The 18,935-nt window shown below is 32.4% G+C and overlaps 1 protein-coding gene across 2 annotated transcripts; it reads right to left on the bottom strand.

Annotated features, from left to right (window-relative positions):
- Positions 1–6,258: 6,258 nt before the first annotated feature.
- LOC133792376 (nucleoside hydrolase 5-like) lies at positions 6,259–18,702 on the bottom strand. 2 transcript variants are annotated; one of them, XM_062230276.1, is made up of 6 exons: positions 18,519–18,702; positions 18,096–18,161; positions 7,989–8,250; positions 7,137–7,316; positions 6,887–6,997; positions 6,259–6,653 (listed from the first exon to the last, which is right to left on the bottom strand). In XM_062230276.1, exons 3-6 carry the CDS (start codon positions 8,193–8,195, stop codon positions 6,441–6,443), a joined length of 711 nt encoding a protein of 236 aa, XP_062086260.1. In that variant the 5' UTR covers positions 8,196–8,250; positions 18,096–18,161; positions 18,519–18,702; the 3' UTR covers positions 6,259–6,440. The 2 variants fall into 2 exon arrangements, with proteins under 2 accessions (XP_062086260.1, XP_062086263.1); XM_062230279.1 differs by lacking the exons at positions 18,096–18,161; positions 18,519–18,702 and adding an exon at positions 8,436–8,779.
- Between the last annotated feature and the right edge of the window lie 233 nt (positions 18,703–18,935).

The raw sequence follows: 18,935 nt of genomic DNA, 5'->3' as shown, positions 1-18,935 counted from the left end.
TTCTTTTAATTTTGTAGGGTGTGATGACACTCACCCACACTCGTCCTCGAGCAAGGGGAGTTGTCAATGAGCTAAAGAAGACCAAGGCCACTTCAGAGAAATTCAAAGAGGCCAATAAAAAGAACCATGAAGTCGCTAAGGAGCTCGAGAAGGATCTACATGAGAAGATGTTAGGATTAATGCCATAAAATAATGTAAAGACATTTTATTGATTTAAATAAAAGTACATTTTTATTATATTTGAATATTATACTTATTGTTTGAAAAAATTATATAATAATATCAAGAAAATTCCATATTCATTCATGAGAATATGATCTTGTATTAGTACGAGAGAATTAAGATTATACATAATGAATAAAATAGTCAGTAACATTTTAAAGTAAGGAATCTTCAATGAATGGTGACTAGTACGGTATACTAAGCATACAGGATGCAAGTGATCTAGATTGGGATTACTGGTGTGGATAGACATCTTAGTAAATGTGTTGTATATAATAGAGATTATATATGATAGTGTAACACCCTACTAATCCAGGACCGTTACACTGTGTGTTAAAAAATAGTGTTTAACTCGTTAAGCGAATCATTTAGAATTAAAAGTGTAATTAAGGTTAAACGACAGTTTAGGTTTTAAAAGTTTTTGGTCGATAAGTTGAACTTTTTATTAAAAAGGGTTGAATAGTTACAATGGATCCCCAAAAGTTTCTAAATAAAATACAAGTTTATCAAAATTACAGACTTAGCTGATCTAAGCAGAAAATTTCAACTAATGACTCCTACTCCTCAAAGTATCTCAACCATGGCAGTCGAGCAGGATGAGTATGTACACGCCGCCCCTACAACTCTCCAACTTATGGCAGGTCCAGCTTTCCTTTGCCCTTACCTGCACCACGAAGCACCTGTGAGCCAAGGTGATTGGTGTCGTATGCCGTATCAAATTTAAATGTTTATTTTATCAATCACTTATACCGGCTACTTCAGTATAGCGGTAAATAAGGGTCGAACCCATGAGGACTATGTTCAAATTATTATTCAAAATAAGAATTAAAATGAAATAATGATCAAGGATTAAATAACTAATGATAAAACAATATTAAAGAAATAGTCAAGAATTACTCTCCACCTTCGTTAATCAATCTATCCACAATCACAAATAATATTTCATATTCCCAATTAAACTATTAACCTCGCAGATAACACTTAAACAGTCAATTATCCCAGTTTCCCTATTATAATTAATTAAAGCTAAGTGCTCTTGATTAATCTTTTTTACCAAGCAATAAACCCATTAAGCATGCAATTCATTTAACCTAGGTTCTATTATTAATCACAATTAAAATACCTGTCACAATACCTAATTGCAATTTATCACTCTATCTAGAATCCTAAACTATTAGGTAAATAACAATCCTAAGGTGATAGTAGAACAATGAAAAACCTAATTAGTTGCCATCTAAACAAAATTTTACAATATTCATAGCATTAAATTAGAAAAATAGAAACACTTTAATATAAGGGATTAGAAGAATAAAATTTATGATTGCATTCAAGATCTCATGTCTAGGGTTTTGAAATAACCCTCAACTACAAAGAAAACTACTCAATAATCACAAACATAAATATTCAATAAAAATAAAGGATTTTTGTGAAGAAAAAAAAAACTAGATTGAAGAATGTAGATGTTGATGTATTTTCTCCTCCTCTACTGCTCTACCCTCTAAAATTCGCAATCCCAAGTTATTATAAAAGTTAACCCTAATCCCTTTTATAGCCCATTAAAAATTACATTCAAAATTCAAAATTTAAGAAAATAATATCGCAGGCAGCGGCCATTGATTCCTGGTGGTCACGGCCACGGGACTTTTCTGGACATACTACGTGTGGAGACTGCGGCCACTAGTCTCTGACTCCCAGGTCGCGGGCACAACCCAAATTCTGCTTGAGTGATTTTTCTTCGTAATCTTCAACTTTAAGCTCGAACCTCGGGTGTAGGGACTTCTAAAACACTTCAAACTCGTCCCAAAATTTATTTTCTCGAGCCATATCATTGCACATCAATTCCTAACCAAAAAAATACATCAAATTCATCAATAATACCTTATAAAATATTTTATGGCTTAAAAATTAAAGACTCATAAAACAAAGCTAAGAACACCTAAGAACACTAGAAATTAACATTATCTAAATGCGAAAGGATAACAAATATAATACCCAAAATGTCCTTATCAAATTCTCTCACACTTAGACTTTTCTAGTCCCTTAGCAAAACAACTAATAAAAACTAAACAAATAAAAACATAAGTAATGGTTTTGTCGAAAGCGTTAGTTGTCTCAAAAAATGATCAAACAAATACGCATAAGAAAAATTTGAATTCCGAGGATTATGCACAATAAACCTACCAAAACACAAACATTCGAATCAATTTATACATGCAAAAGTTTGTTTTAAAGTCTCATATATAAAAATATTTTCATGAAAAACATCCACTCCATAGACATTAACCAATTGTTCCCACTAATGTAAACACACATAATCAAGAATCAAAATGTCTTTAAAATCTTGTAATGTAAGGCTAAGGTTGAAGGTAGATGAAAAATGAATATTTAAGATTAAATCACACCGTAGACTATATTCATTCTATTCTTTAGATCTTCCACAAACTTCCCATACACTTCAAATATACATAATCTCTCCCTTTCCTTCTTTTCACAATGATCTTACTATTTCCCCCGCACTTATACTTTTGCAACCCCTTTTTTTTTTAATGCAGAATTTCTTTTTTTTTTTCAACTTCATTGGGAGAAATAGTATATCGTATACATTCACGTTACAATCCAACAAACCAATCCAAATTTTCCCTTCTTAAAATCCATAACCCAACCCACCAAATCAAACATTCATATAAAATTATGGTGTAATGGGTCACAAAAAGGATAAAAAATTTAAGCTGCAAAATTTTTAGAAATTGGCTTATAAAAGAAAAAGATTAGTCATTACGACTCAAAAATGGGAAACTAGGATATTCAATTTCATAGGTAAGCTTGAAAGGCCCAAACGATCCAAAGAACATGCCTTAATCATCTTCCTAATTATGTGTAATATCTGCCGTTGCATTTTAAGGGTATTTTGGTAATCTGGCATGGGTCAGGGTATTATGGTAAATTGTATGATATTATGTGTTTAATTATATGAACTATGATATGCATGAGTATGATGTATGCTTATTTTATGTGTTCTGTCAAGCAATCCACACACATTAGTTTCTTCAAGTGTTAGGGGCCAAAGTGTAATAGAAGTTATGTATTGGGGGCCAAAGTAGAATTATGAGTTTTATGATAGAAAGCGTAATTATAAAAAGTTAAAACTATTAGTTTTGGTTGGAAATTACAATAAGGGTCTTAAGTTATAATTAAGGATGAATTTGAGGTTTGCGATAGAAAGGTCAATTGGTTTTTCACGAATTAAGTCAAATTGAATAAATCAAATAATTAGTAAAATAGGTTTAGAAGTCGTATCTTTTCAGACTCTGGTTTTGCGATAGACTAAAGGGGAGACAAACCAAGAACAATCTCTCATTCTTGATCTGAGTTTTTGAGGGCTTGAGGTTTGAAGGAGATCATCAATCTAGGCTATTGAAGGGTTAGGAATCTCATAGGTGGCAAGGGTCTGAGTTTTGGTGGCTGGATCTTGATCTGTAAGTGTTCAACTTCCATTTTAAGTTTTTTTGTCAATCTAAGTTTTTGAATTTCTGAGACTGTTGTTATTGTTTTTGGGTTGATCAATGTCTAATATAGGTTTAGAGATGTTAATATCTGGATTCATGGGGTTTGAAACATGTTAGGATACCTATTTTGGGGGTTTGGACTCGAGATTTTACGTTTTGACTCGAGTTTCAAGTTTAGAAATCGCAATTGCGATCTCTGAAAGTAGAGACCTAATGCGAACGCACTACTAGACTAGTTTGCCTGGCACTCTGTGAGCGCGACCGCGCCCTGCCTAGAAATGTATATTTTTTTGAGGTTTTGATGCACCCATTTGATACAATTGGAACCTTTTTCGATTGTGGTTTTATGCAGTAGAGTTTTAAGACCTTCTTAAGAATATTTTGAGTATGAGTTATCTTTTAGAGGGACATGGGTGTATTTTAATATGGTTTTTGGTTTGGCTTGAGTTTTAAGCTTTCAATGTTATATGATATAATAGGCTCGCTAAGGATACTTGAAGGGACAAGTTAATGTGTGTGGAGCGCTACTGGACCTGAGGTAAGAAGAGTGGACACCTGCACGCAGGGTGTATGCTTAACGCACTTAAGTGTGGTAACTTTGTATGATATATTATATATTATGTTATAAGCTATACTATGAATTATGTTAGAAATTTTGTTACTAATTATATTGTGAATTGTGTTAAGAACTATGGTATGAATCATGTTATGAATTATGTTAGGAGCTATGTTATAAGTGATGCATGTTGTGTGTGACTGAAATATGTATGAATATGTGGTACGTTTGTGTGTCATGCTTATGATATGAAAATGCATGCTCACGTTACGATAAATTGCATGCTTATGTTACGAAAAATGCATGCTTATGTTAATCTGTGCTCGGTTTCACAACTAACCAGATCAGCACTGGTTTACGGCCGGAACGACACCGATAATACTTGTTATGGATTGAATATGCTATGCTAGGATAGGTTATTTTATGCTATGTTTACGCTGCACTATGGTTTGGTTGATAGATTACATTATATTATGGTTATGTTACTGGCAATATGATTGAATATGGAACTCTGTGTGATAAGGTATCGACTAGTAGTTGTTTGTTTTAGGTTGAGAAGATATGTGTTAGTTTATGTTTATGTTTTACGTTTAATGTCTTATCACTACAAGAAAAAATGCTTTTAATAACACCGAAAATGTGTTATCAAAACATACGATAACACTTTCTGATGTGTTAAGACCGACTATGTTATTGTAGGTCAGGGTACTTTACATAACACTTTATCAGTGTTATACAGATATGTTATTGTACTGTCAACGATAACACAATTTCTGTGTTATTTTAATATATAGATAAGTGTTTAATTATGTTATTTATAGTCGATTATATAACACTTTTTTTGTGTTATACTACACTTTAGTATAACACATTTTTTGTGTTATACTACACTTTAGTATAACACATGTGTTATATTAGCTTAGAGAAACATAATCTTTTTTTACTTACACAAAACTAGGAAAACAAATATGAAAGTTGAAGCCAAATAAGGTAACATAAATAGATTTTTATTAATTACTCAAATGTAATTACAATATTTAGTCTACTAGTCTAGGCTTAAGAAATCATATTACAACATAATTTATGCCCAATTCAGATTCCTTTATCACTAACTACAAAACAAGAAATGTATACAAAAATTAGTGAAATACATTCTTCCATTCTAAAGGCCTCAACTACAAATGTTGTCAAGAATTGCTCCAAAGAAATCATCTCAATATACCTGCACATTGTAAAAAAAAGTCCTTTTATTATTAAGAACATAAGACTTAAGCTAGTTTCCACCTGTAAGCATATAAAGTTTAAATTAAATTTGTAATAACTCCAAAACTTGACGAAACAGCAGGGTATAGCAAGATGTACTACTATGCAAAACAACGACTGAAGCAACAAAACATGCAACTTAAAACAAGGCTTGTGAAATGTATCAAGATAACAAATATATCACTCTCAATGATCAAAAAGTATGTGAGGAAGAATTGATTCCAGAACTCTAAATTCTGTCAATATATCCCCAAAAAAATTAAAGAATAAAAACAGAATCACACTTTGACTTCTTATACAACAAAATCATAAAGAAAAACAATAAAATAAAAAATCAAACATGACAAGAATCGATGTTTTGAGGAGACGGTTTCTGGTATGTCTTAAATTTCTGTTTCCTGTTTGTGTTCTAAACTCTTGGCCTTAGTGTCAAGTTTATGATTTTTGAAGAAAAGGTCTATATATGATATAGAAGAACTCAATCATACTTTATGCTTAATCATTCAACTTTAGTTGCAAGCCAGAAGCAAAAGAAAATCTATTTCATTTTCTGCCATCTGTTTCTTATATGCATAATGTTATGTGCTATACTAATTTAGGCATATAAGGTCTAGTACCAAGCTATAAAAACAGAGGAAACCAAAACACATGCATATCTAGAATTATCAAAGGAAGTACAACATCATAAGCAAACCTAAATGTACCAACAGAAGCAAGAGAAATGGTAGACATAACAACATCAATAAAACTAGAAGCAGAACAGAACAAGTCTGGCTTTCCTTTTCTAGCTAATTACTGCAACAAGCTATGAATTCAATTGTTCACATGCTTAATAGCCACTCTATCAGTACTCTTGCAATACCCTCAAAACCAAAGTGTAGGAAGTCATAAGACTAATAACAACCTGTTGGGTTCTTTGATCTCACTCCAACCCCCATGACAAAAATATGCTCCACATTTTTCTTCAAATGTGGATTTCTCATAAGGAAAATGGCTAAGTTTGTAAATGCTCCTATAACCATAACAGTTATAGGACCTGCAGATATTTTCTCATACATTACCTGCTGAGTAGTTGGTTGTTTAATAGGTCTATATCTCCTGCTTCCCTAAGTCATAACAAAATATTTGAGATTCATTTATGTTAGTAAATAATTTTAACAATTCATTGAGATTCAAATTTACAATGCAAAAAGATTGATTCTCCACTTCTAATAACTAATAAACCACATTCTATTCTCCTTGGAAGATAGCCAATTACCAACTCAACTCAAGAAAACATCTCTTTTATCATACATAGAATAAGCATAACAGATCAGTGGAAATAAAAGTTTATATATACCTGAGGAAGAAAAGCTTTTCTAATGCCAAAATTTGTATCAACATCCAGACGACCTCCAATACCTACTGGGATAGCTTGTCTATATCTACATCCCCCAGTGGTTGTAACACCCTGACATACATAAACTAAACACAAATTAGAGTGGCTTTTAACTGAGATTGTATGATATACATGTTATGGCAATGTACTAAGTTTTTTTATGAGGAAAAACAAAAATCAAACATGTAGAAGGCAATCAATGAGCTCATGCCTGTTCTATTATGGGAAGATATCCACCAACATTAGGAAGAATGGTACCATCTTTTAGTATTCCACCTTCGCCGCCAACTCCAACAGCGATATCATCGCGCCCCATCATGTAAAGGATGTCATAGATTTGATTCACAGAATGTCTAACATCAGTCCAGGAATTTGTGTTGATAGTCACACCCTAATAAAAAAGAAAAAGAAAATTCTTATGTGTCACTATGTTGTAAGTTGGTTATGTACTATATATGGTTCGAAAATAAATTAGCTTTTGAGGAGAGAGATTTTTTAATGAGAATTAAGAGAGCTCAAAAAATTGGAGACTTTGGGAACTAAAGTCAGAAAAAGCAAAGCAAGAAGCTTTTAAAAGTAAAAGATGTTATTATAGTAATTGGTAAAACACTAGGACCAAGTTAACTGCCAGCATTGAATTATTTGATCCGACATTATGGTCCTAAGGCCAAGAGTTCTTTTATCCTTTGACCATATATACATAAATATTAGTAGGACCAAATATTTGAGAGATTAAGGTCCAAAAAAAAGCAGGGTTTTTTATTTTACTACTTATCATCATCAATACCAGAAGAAAAGAAAAAAAAAAAAAAAAAAAAAGAAAGAAAACTCAATGACTTGTTATCAAGGATTAAAATACGTAACTGTCAATATGAAATAATCTACTCGTAATTTACTCATTGAATCAATATAGAAAGGGAAAAAAGATGTACTTTTTCATATTTGTGCTGCTGTCCAACCTTCAAGTGGCTAAAATTGAGTTGGATATACTATATTCAACTTTGTAATAGACAAATCGTGAAGACTGAAAATATTATTGTTACCAAAAGAAGACTTAAATTACCTCTAACTCAAACTCTGATCTGTTAAGCTTTAAGAGGTAGAGCAGAGTAAAGAAATCATCCGTATCAACATCTGTATCCAAGAGAATCCGGCGAGGCCTAGGCCGAGGAGCGCGTTTTGCAGTGTGCAAATTAGCTACAAATCCTAAAAGGAGTAGAACAAAAATAACCCAGCAGTTTTTTTTCAACACCATTTTCACTGTGATCATTTACACCCCAGAAAAGTATGCAGTCCTCACCAAACTTGATGAAAGCTATCAAATTCTGCTTGAGAAAAGGTTTGTGTTTAATCCATGGAACAAATAAACAAACAAACTTTCAAACCAATAAACATTACAATACAATACCTTGAATCAGATTCAATACATATGAGAAGACGAAGAAGAAGAAGAAGAAGAAGAAGAAGAAGAAGAAGAAGAAGAAGAAGAAGAAGACTGAATAGTGATTACCTTCAGTTAAAGCAAGAAAGTAGCATCCCCAGTTTGAAAGAAAGTAGCACCACCACCAGGGAATCCCCCTGCTGCATCAGGGGGTGGCACTTGTCCTTTGAGACCTTCTTCAGCATATTGATCGTATATGGCTCTCTTTTGAGGATCACTTAAAACCTACAACAAAAACCACAGAAAGAATCATATCAACAAAACCAGAAAACTCATAACAGAGCATAAGATACTGAGGCAAACATATACCAAGTGTTAGCAACTGTTCTTGAACATAGCTTTTTAACATATGGATACTTATTCAAACCCTCATTTACTTCTGGCCTAATGATTGAGATCACATCTATACACACCACTCTTCTATTATGATACAATGAAGAAAACTAAAACTTTCTAGAATTTTCCAAGTCATTAACTAGTTTCTACTATTCTCTAAATAATTCTATAATAATCTATATCATAGTCTAATTAATTCTAGGTTTCTCCCAGAACATTCTAGAATACTTTTAACAGAAGAACATCATAATAAGTGAAGCACGTTTGCATATGAGAACATCCAAATAATTTTAGAAAGGGGACCAAAAACACATTCGAAGCTTTAGTTTATTTCTTGCAATTAAGGAAAGAAATTTAAACAGCCAAAAAAAGAAAGAAAAAAAGAAAATCCAGGAAAGAATAAAGAAAATGATTAAAAGGGGTGTGAATTATTTGTAAAACGATAGAATAAAAAAAAAATAGATTTGTCTCTCAATAAAACTGTTATCATTCTCTCTAGTTCTTTGTCATTTCTGTCAATGTCTATGTCTCTCATTCTTTTTTCTTTCTTGGTTCTACATCAATAAGGAGGTTTAATTCCAATGTCAAATTCAATTAAAATGTTCAAAAAAACTGATCTATGGGTTATTACTTGATATTTTATATAGGAAATTCTAGAATGTGCTCATAGAATCAAGCATACAAAACAGAGAACTTGTGCTAGTAACAGGAAAATAAAACGCAGCCAATTTATACATAAAGAAAGCACTTTAAAAAAAAATCGACATGTCCTCCATAAGAAATCAAAAAACAATTTACAAGTCCTCTAAAGCAAACCACAGAGACATACCTACTAGCACGAACATAGATGACATACATTTTAAAAGAAATCATAAACAATATCACAAGCTATTTAACTGTAGAGTCCAAGAACTTTACTTAGCTAATTATTTAGTAGTATTATAGTATGTATAGTATTATCTTTGTTACTGTGGATTTTTGGTTCAGACCGGGAATTATTTGGACACTCATAGTAGTACTTGTAGATTTTCTAAGTTTAACCTATAGTTTAAGAATATTAATTTTAACCTAAGGTTGATTAATATGACTGATATTAAGGATTTTATTTATTGTACTATAAGGTTTAGATATCAACCAATAGGATTTTAAGCACATGTTATGAATGGTGATTAAGGATTAAGTATTTTTTAGGATTAAATTTAATAAGGAGTAAATTTTGAATGTTATAGGGTCAGTCAGCAGCTTTGAATACGTTGAGGGCTTAGTCAAGGCTGTTTACTCCATTCAAACTTAGCTAAAATTGTGTAATTTCGTGTTTAAATATTCAGCGTGTGCCGATATATCGCAGCTATAGGGGGCGATATGTCGCAGCACGTAGATACGGAAAACACGAAACGATGCACGGTCGCCTCAGGCATACTGGCCCAGGCGATATATCGCCTACAGGGGGCGATATATCGCCTCCTCCAGCATATGTTCAAACGTTTTTGAATTCTTTTCCTTTCAGCCATTCAAACTTCTTCATAAGTCCAGCATCTTTTGAACGAGTCTTCAGCCTCTGCTGAACGATTATTCAAATATTTTTCACCTAAAAAGCCATTATTTTTATTCAAGTAAAATTAAGATACTTTCATTCCCAAGCTCTATAAATAGGACCTAGTACCCAGCCATTATTCACCTTTTGCTCTAAGTTCAGAAGCTGCTAGTGTTAAGTGAGTGTGAGAGTGTAAACACCTGGTTTGGGAGAATCATAAGCTTAAACATCATAAGCTTATCAAACACTTTGGGAAGTGAGGTTCGTTAGTATTTCGGTTGTGGTTAGATTGGTCTTGCAAGTCTTTGAGGTAAACCCGAAACTCTATTTCATTTGTTTCATGTTATTTTCTTTCTCAAAGCCTTCTACTCAGTCCCCTAACCACATTTTTATTTTGGTTAGGGAATCCAAGTTCTTAAGCACATAAGTTGTGGTAAGCGTATTTCTCAATGGTTTAGTCTTCCTATTCATTTTCAATTCTTCTTCTTAAGACTCACTCTTTCTCATATGGTTTTAGGAGTGTTCCAAAAGTCCCAACTCAGTCCATCATATCCCGGTAACTTTGGTAAGGAAAATAGGATAGAATCTATATGTGTATTGCTTATGTTATCTTATGTGTTATGTTATGAAATATGATATGTTATGAATATGTTATGAATGTGTATGTTTGTAGGCTTGGGCTTATGCCCTATTTGACTAACAAGACCCCAAAAAGATTATGGGCATATGCCTACTTAGCTAGTAGGACCCCACTAATCTCATGGGCATAAGCTTGTTTAGTCTATGGGACCCCAAGTAATAATGGCCATTATAATAAGTGTATGTATTAAGTGTTATGATATGTCTTTACGTTTATTATGAAATTTATGTGTATGACTATGTGTTAGATTTTCCTTGCTGGGCATTAGGCTCATTCCTTTCTGTTTTATGTGCAGGAAAATAAGCTTTAGAGGCGGTAAGATTCGTGACGCTTAGAGGATGTGTATCGATGGTGAAGGGAGTCAAGGGGCCAAGCGTTATTCGATTCGAGGATGTAGTCTCATTTTATCTTTTTATGGTTTTATATGTACTTTCCGCATTTCTTATGTAATTCTTCTCATTTAAATCATGTTTTTTTTTAAAGACAATGGGATCCCATATCCTTCTTAGTATTTATTTGTAAGTAACTCTTATTTTACAAGTTACTCAATAAAATTATGGTATTTTCGTAAAAATGTAAGTTTATGTATAGTTTCGTTAATGGTCCAAAAAGTCTAGATTAGTGGGTCATTACATTAACTTAAGAGACGATTCATCAAAACTGTCAATCATAAGATTCCATTTTCTAAAGATCATAATCATCAACAATTATGCTAATTGATTTATTAATTAAACCCAATAGCTCATAACCAATGTAGTTTAAAGTAGTTAGCAAAATAAGAATAAAAGTGTGTTTAATTATTAGATATTTAATCTACAAAACTAGGCACTAATATTGGTATTAAAAATAAATAATTACTAGTCACTACTACTAGCATCAATTCGTAGCCTAGATGCTTAATAACTAATAGGCACTGATATTAATATTAAAAGTCAATAAACAACTTAATTAAATTATACCAATCTGAACCAAAAACCCTTCTTGCATATTTTTCTGATTTAAATATTTGGACACCTCTGTCATACCAAGACTTAGTATAATTTGGATCCAATTTCAATTTCCTCTCAAGTTTCAAACTCTAACAATAAGTTAGAAAGGAACAATGCTGCATAAATATACAGTTTAGACATTCGACTCTCACAAAAATAATTTAGCAATCTCAGAAATTTAAAGCTTACTGGTTCTCAAAAATGACATATAGAGGAATATGAAAGTTAATCTCTTTGCCATCTTCATCAACCTCTGTTGGTGCAAGCCCAGATTTACGAGCCTTCTCCAATTCAAGTTGTTTTCTACGATCCTCCCAAGATTTAAATGCCACTGAAAAACCCAATACAGTAAGACTAACAATTCATGCCAGCACATCCAAAACATCAACAATAAAATATCTTAAAATCAATTCGTAAAAAAAAATATTAAGACAATTGTGTTGTACAGTCAGACATTTCCTTGAACACCTCATATACATTTGGCTATGCCTACTCTGTTTTAAAATATGAAATGAGCATTTGTACATACTCACTACATGGATCCAGTAGCTTATAACAGATAGAAAATCTACAATTATATCCAAATATATATGTATGAATGCAGTAGCTTATAACATAAGGTCTAAAATTATGTATATATATATATCTATGTATGGATACGGCTAAACAATAATCTGGCAGCCATGGAGATGAACCATAACAGTACAACCTGGCATCATAAAGATTACTAAAGGCTCACTGCAAGTTATGAAATGGAATAAAGTAAATGGATTGTATGTGTTAGATGGGTAAATTGTATCTATTGCTGAAGCTGATGCTATTAAAGTTCAAGAAAATGAGATGCAACTATGGCACCAAAGGATGGGTCATATAAGTGAACAAGGCTTGAGGGAACTACACAACCAGAGAATTATAGACAAGATAAAATAAAATAACAAAATAAAGACAAGCATGTTGGAAATGTGCCCTGAAAGCATATGTAGTAGACATTGTTTTTTTTTTAAATAAACAAATAAATTGAATTTGTTATGCATATATTTTATGGACTATATTATTCTATGATAATATTATGTAAATATCAGGAAAATTCCTAAGTTCATGTATGTAATCTCAAACACGTATTAGTACGAGAGGATTGTGTTTGAGATAAATGAACTTGAATAGTTCGCAGTAAAATAAAGTTATGGAATCTTTAGATTAATTACTGCAAGTACGGTCCATTAGTATTATGAATACATGTGATCTAGATCCGGATCACTAGTGTGGAAGGACACTTTAGTGGAGGTGCTTTATATATTAGAGAATATATAGAACTGGACCAGATATGTTTATTAATACTTAGTTAAATACCGTTTCGAAGTATTAATTAAATATATCAACTGATAATCATATACAAATAGATCTTAATCCTGAAGTTACTATGAACTCCTGTTTATGTTATATGAGTTCTTTGATTCACTTGTTAGGGTCTGTCAAATGATCAGGCTAAAACTTTTGTTTTGGGAACTCATTAATATAGATGGCTGGGGACATAGTATACAGATATGGAATCTATACCTTCTCGCAAGAGATTGAATGATGGTTCTCTTAAGGGTTGACTTTTGGGACTGAAAGGTTATTGAGCTCAAATTCATAATTTAGTTATGAATTAACCTTCACTAGTAGAGTCAATGGTACTTAAGGAAACAAGAGATAATTAAAAGGGTAAAACGGTAATTTTATTCCCGATTAATTATGAACCATTATTAGAGGGTCAAGTTGTATGCAATTATTATATCAATGGACGCTTTATGATTATAAAGTACTCAGTAAATGAAATGTCTATAATTACAAGAGTGCAGTCTCATATTTATAGTGGAATAATCATGAGATTAATAAATTAAGATTATTTAATTAAAGAGTTTAATTAATAATCTCAAATTTATTGGAGCTTGGAATTATAGGTCCATAGGTCCCCATAGTGGGTCTATCAACACTGTTCAAGGTAAGAGTTGATATGAAGGGAAAATAGTTTAAAGACATATTTAGGAAGAAATTTGTTCTTCAGGCCAAATATGCAATTATATGATAATAGTGATTAATTAATTAATTACAAATTAGTTGTAGTTAACAAAATTAATTAATATTTAATTATTATATAATTTTCGAAATTATATTAAATAATTAAATTAAATTTCGAATTTTAATTAAATAATTAATTAATTGTAATTTTCGAAATTATGATTAATTAAATATTTATTTTCGAAAATTTGGGTTTAATTAATTAGTAGAATTAATTAAATATCTTTATTTGAGTGGGAGAAAATAATCTGATAAGTTCAAATTGAATTTGAATTTAAAAGATTGATATTTATTCAAATAATTAATTAAAAAGATAATTAATTTGAATTCAAATTTGAATTAGCTATCAGGTTGTTAGATCTTATCTGACAAAGAAATTTGAATAAATAAAATTTAAAAAACCAATATCCCTAGTGTACGCCCTAGTTTTCCCACGGGCTGTTTAGTAGGGCGAGCCTCGGACTAAACCTGATTTAGTCCGAGGCTCCCACAGGCCGGAGGCTTTATTTCTAGGACGGGCCCTTGTTAGCTCGAGGGGGTCCTGTTTCCAGCTCGCATTTGTTGCCCCAGGAGCTGAGAATGACATCCGAAGGCCACGGACGGAGCAGCTCGGGTTATGAACTGCTCCGGTCGCGAGCTTCTCAGGAAGCTCCGACCCTATGGGAAGTCAACACGCAAGATAAAGGTGCATATTCCTGCCATCACGTGTCCGATATCCCCCTGACTTCTCGGACACGCAGCAGGAACGTGCGTATTCAGACACCCACGGACGGGTTGGGCCGTGCGGCCCATCATCTCCTTCCATACTGATTAGACCACACTTGTGTGTCAGGTTTAGGAATTAATCATGAATGTCACAGATTTGATATGACAAATGGTAAGGTCACGGGATGACCTCCCTACCAACTTCCAGGTGCCCTCTCCTATAAATAAGGAGACCTTGGGAGTTGATAGGGTTTGGAAAAAATAGTCTTTGAAGAACTATATACTTTGTAAACCAAATACCTAGAGAATATCAATAATATTGACTAGTGGAGTAGAGGGATTTTAACCTTCGAACCACTTAAAAACGTGTCTTGGGTCACCTAGTTCTTTCCCAAAGATTTCATATCTGTGACGGTTCTACTTTTAGTACTAATCTCTTTCTCTTCTTCTCTTAATTATCTGTTGCCGAAGAACCGCGTCAACACCTAGAAATTAGGAAGCTACACGTTCACACACAGTCCAGGACTGTGTGTGGCGTGTAAGGGCTGGCATTTTCAGGGATGGGATTTTCAATTTTATTTGTTTAATTAATTAATTAATGGATAATTCAAAAAAATTGGTTTTTTGGATTTTTTTCATTAATGGAATAATTAATTAATTAAAAATTAAATTGTAAAATGGTTACAAATTTATTTTTTAAATTTTGAATATTTTCTGTTAAGTGAGACTGATCAGATTATTATTCAAAATAAGAGAAGTGAGTGTAAGACAACTCAGAATTTTCGCTCTGTGAAAAATAGAACGATAGTTTTCTCTCTCCCAAAAAATAAAGAACCAATTCTCAGGCCTATTCTCTTGATCTCATGAGTTGAGTACATCAAGAAGAATCACAAATAAACTATCCTTCATTCTCTAAGTGCCCACACATTTCTTGAGGTGTAGAGAACGCTTTGGAAGATCTTGGTGTGAGTGCGTGGGAGCGGCTTGGATAGGAAGATCGTTCTATATACAAAAAGATAGCAAGGACACTTGATAGGCTTCAAGAGGTATGATTTCTATTAGTATCTTATTTATGATTAATGTATGTATATTAATGGATCCGCATATTTAAAGGTAGTTTAAATATGTTACAAAAAATTTTGTTGTACACTGGGCCAACCACACCACCTTTCCGCTGCGTATTAGGAAACTCGTTCCTAACAAAACAAAGCAATAACAAATTAAGACAAAGCTTTTACTAACAAACTTTTGGATTATCAACACTAATACAATCTAATCTAAAGGAAAATTTTGTTAATTTAAGAGATGAACTCTATCTCTAAACAGAGAGATACACCACAAAATGTAAGAAACCTATCATAACTTAAAAAAACTTTCAAAAAGATCACTCATGCAACTAAGAAGTTTATGCTCAGTCTAATTTAAATTAAAATACTAAATAAGAGGAACACCTCATGTAGTTAATGACCATTAAACAAATAAGCTCCAAAGCTTTTTCAGAAGTTCAATAATGGTATCATGAATCAATATGCTTTGATTTACAACAAAAATGAATTTAATACCTATAATCGCTCTGTGAATATTGGGCTAACAATTCAGAGAAAGCAGAATGACTTTTAAGCTGCAAATGGAATTAAAAAAAATAGAGATATTATGCTACCTAAAATTTATAAAAAACTGAAAGAAAGTGAACAAGTTCCAGTTAAGATTTTAGTTAAAATGAGCCCTCAAAGAGCTTAATATATAAGTTTATACCCAAAAGTAGGAAAAAAAATGCAATATGGATTAGCGCTAGACTTGAACGCTGAAAATGGAGACAGCTAACCTCATTTTGGCATGTTGAAGTTAATATGTTAGATACTGATACAAGGCAGTACTTATAAACTAGAGCAACTAGATCCAAGGCTTTTTTACTTGCCTGAGAAACAAAAACAGGGCAGTACTCATATATTTCAGTTGAGGAAACAAAACTAAGTAGACTAGCAGAAACAGAGGACAAATATCATCATCAAGCCAAAAAAAAAAGTTCATAATCTAAGAAGCAAAGATGGGCCAAAATAGATATCGACAAAATCAAATCCAATGTAAACAAGAATGCACTGCAAACAGGTTCAAGTTACTTGATACAAAAGCATCAAAGGCATTGTCAAGTAGTGTTAAAAAACATGCATTATAAAACAGATTAATAATAAAAGTAATCTTTAAATAATTCTTCCTCTAATCTATTAACAGGTGATAAAGCAAATAAAGCATTATAAAACAAAGAATAACAAACTTAGATATTCAAAAGCCCTCAGATCTCATAAGCTAATATGTTCATTAACAGTGTACATGAGAATTCTCATTATAAGCCTTAAGAGCACTCACAATAGATTCTGTAAAATAGACTTTTTCTGGTGAAAAAGTAGAGAGAGAAAGAGAGAGAGAGAGAGAGAGAGAGAGAGAAGGCTTATAATGCAAAACCATGAAACTGCTTTTGAAATTAGATTTTCCATCACAGGGCAAATAAGCATGCAAAGAAAGTGAAAACTAACAAAAAAAAATGACAATATCTTCATATTATTACATAAGGCAATAAAATATATATTTTGTAGCTGTAAAAAGAGACCATTTTAATATATAAATGCCCTCAAAGATTAATGCTAGAAATTTCATGAACATTGAAAATTCATTAAGAACCAATCACATCTTCAAGGTTTAAACACCACCACTTCAACCATCACCTTTGGCATTCACCACCACCAACAACAAACACAGATCATCATCACCACAGCCAACATGAGAAAATAGTAATAAATAAATAAAATAATGGATCATGGTGAGTACCAAAGATGGTGAGAGCAGAAAAGATGGAGGCTCAAAATGAAATCAATGCACTTATCAATACAAAAATAAAAGTTTTCATCATCAGGCACAAAGTAATCTAGAAACAAACTAAAGAACCGTGGAAAAAAAAAATGAAAGTAATCATCAGGCCAAGGCATTGTTTCCAACATTGAGTTTTTCCATCACAGGGCAAAGGATACTACCATTTGTAAAACCCACTAACATTAAAAAGGAAAATACAGTAAAATCAACTTTACAGCTTACAAATAAAAAATCAAAGAAGAATTATCACATTTTCTAATGCTATTCTTCTTACTATGCTTTATGTCTTCCCTTTATTTTATTATGCAAAAAACACAGACCAGCTGAAAAAAACAATTTGAAAACAATACTTTTGTGTAAAGTTTCAAGAGAAACATGTACATAAAGGTAAGAAAAACGAGACAACTTCCTTGCTCAATGGAATTCAGAAAAGTAGATAGAATCAAACTTAGTGACTGAATTAATAGAATCAATTCTCATTAAAGAAGTAATGATACAAAAGAGTATATATACAGAAAAGACAAAAACAAATTACACCAACTATTAAAGCATAAACTACACAAATAGGTAAACAAAAATAACAAATAAGAGCCTACCTTTTAACTGATGTAACAACATCTCCAGATGCACTGCCTTCTGGATCCAAGACCCCGCTTACCCAACTGGTAAATGCATCAAGAAAAAAAAAAGAAAAAACAACCTCTTAGTACTTGGTGAGAATGATCAAGAAACAAAAATACTGTATCATTATTTTGCAACTTCAGAAGTTCAATCTTCCAACTTCTAGATAGCCATAAGTTATCCACCACCCAGTAAAATCCCCATCCTAAGAGAAACCAGTAAAATCCAGTAATAAAAAAGATAGAAGCAACTAGCATGAGTATCACATAAACAACCAAGTAAAGTGAACATCAAACTAAACTAAACCAAAGACAGCAATAAGCAAAGGCATTTGACATATAAAAGTACTGAAATTGAAAAGCTCCATTCAGAAAGCATCAATTTTTAAAGCTACTTACTGGGTTAGGAAGATGTTCTGTTTTGTTTTTGGTCTCACACGACCAGCTACCATCCACATTGATCAGCACAAATCCAACAAGATTCTTGACAGATACAACCACTGCCCCTCTGCACTAAAAACAGAAAAGTAACAAGTTAGTGAGCATATTTCACAATCAGAATACTAATCTGTGATTGTATATAGCTAAAGTATCTTGAAGGGATCTTGACTATATACCTCCAAAACTATATCTACATATTTCACAATTAGAATACTAAAATCTAAAATTTCTGGTAAGGAACGGTAAACTATTCACTCAAGCATCATTCAAGACAAAAAAATCCAAATATACCCCTCAACGGCGTAAGCCTTATACCCAGCCACCATTTTCTTCCTCTGCAACTCAGGATCGTTCAAGCTCCAGCTTGGTGCACAC

Source organism: Humulus lupulus, chromosome 1 (assembly GCF_963169125.1).
Source record: "Humulus lupulus chromosome 1, drHumLupu1.1, whole genome shotgun sequence".
Lineage (NCBI taxonomy): Eukaryota > Viridiplantae > Streptophyta > Magnoliopsida > Rosales > Cannabaceae > Humulus > Humulus lupulus.
This window is presented reverse-complemented; position numbering and strand designations above follow the sequence as displayed.

Coding starts and splice junctions, on each gene's coding strand:
- LOC133792376 (XM_062230276.1), bottom strand. CDS start 8,195: ATGATCACAGTGAAAATGGTGTTGAAAAAAAACTGCTGGGTTATTTTT. Junction 6,998..7,136: donor ATCTTCCCATAATAGAACAG/GCATGAGCTCAT, acceptor TATGTATGTCAG/GGTGTTACAACCACTGGGGG. Junction 6,654..6,886: donor GAAAAGCTTTTCTTCCTCAG/GTATATATAAAC, acceptor GTTATGACTTAG/GGAAGCAGGAGATATAGACC.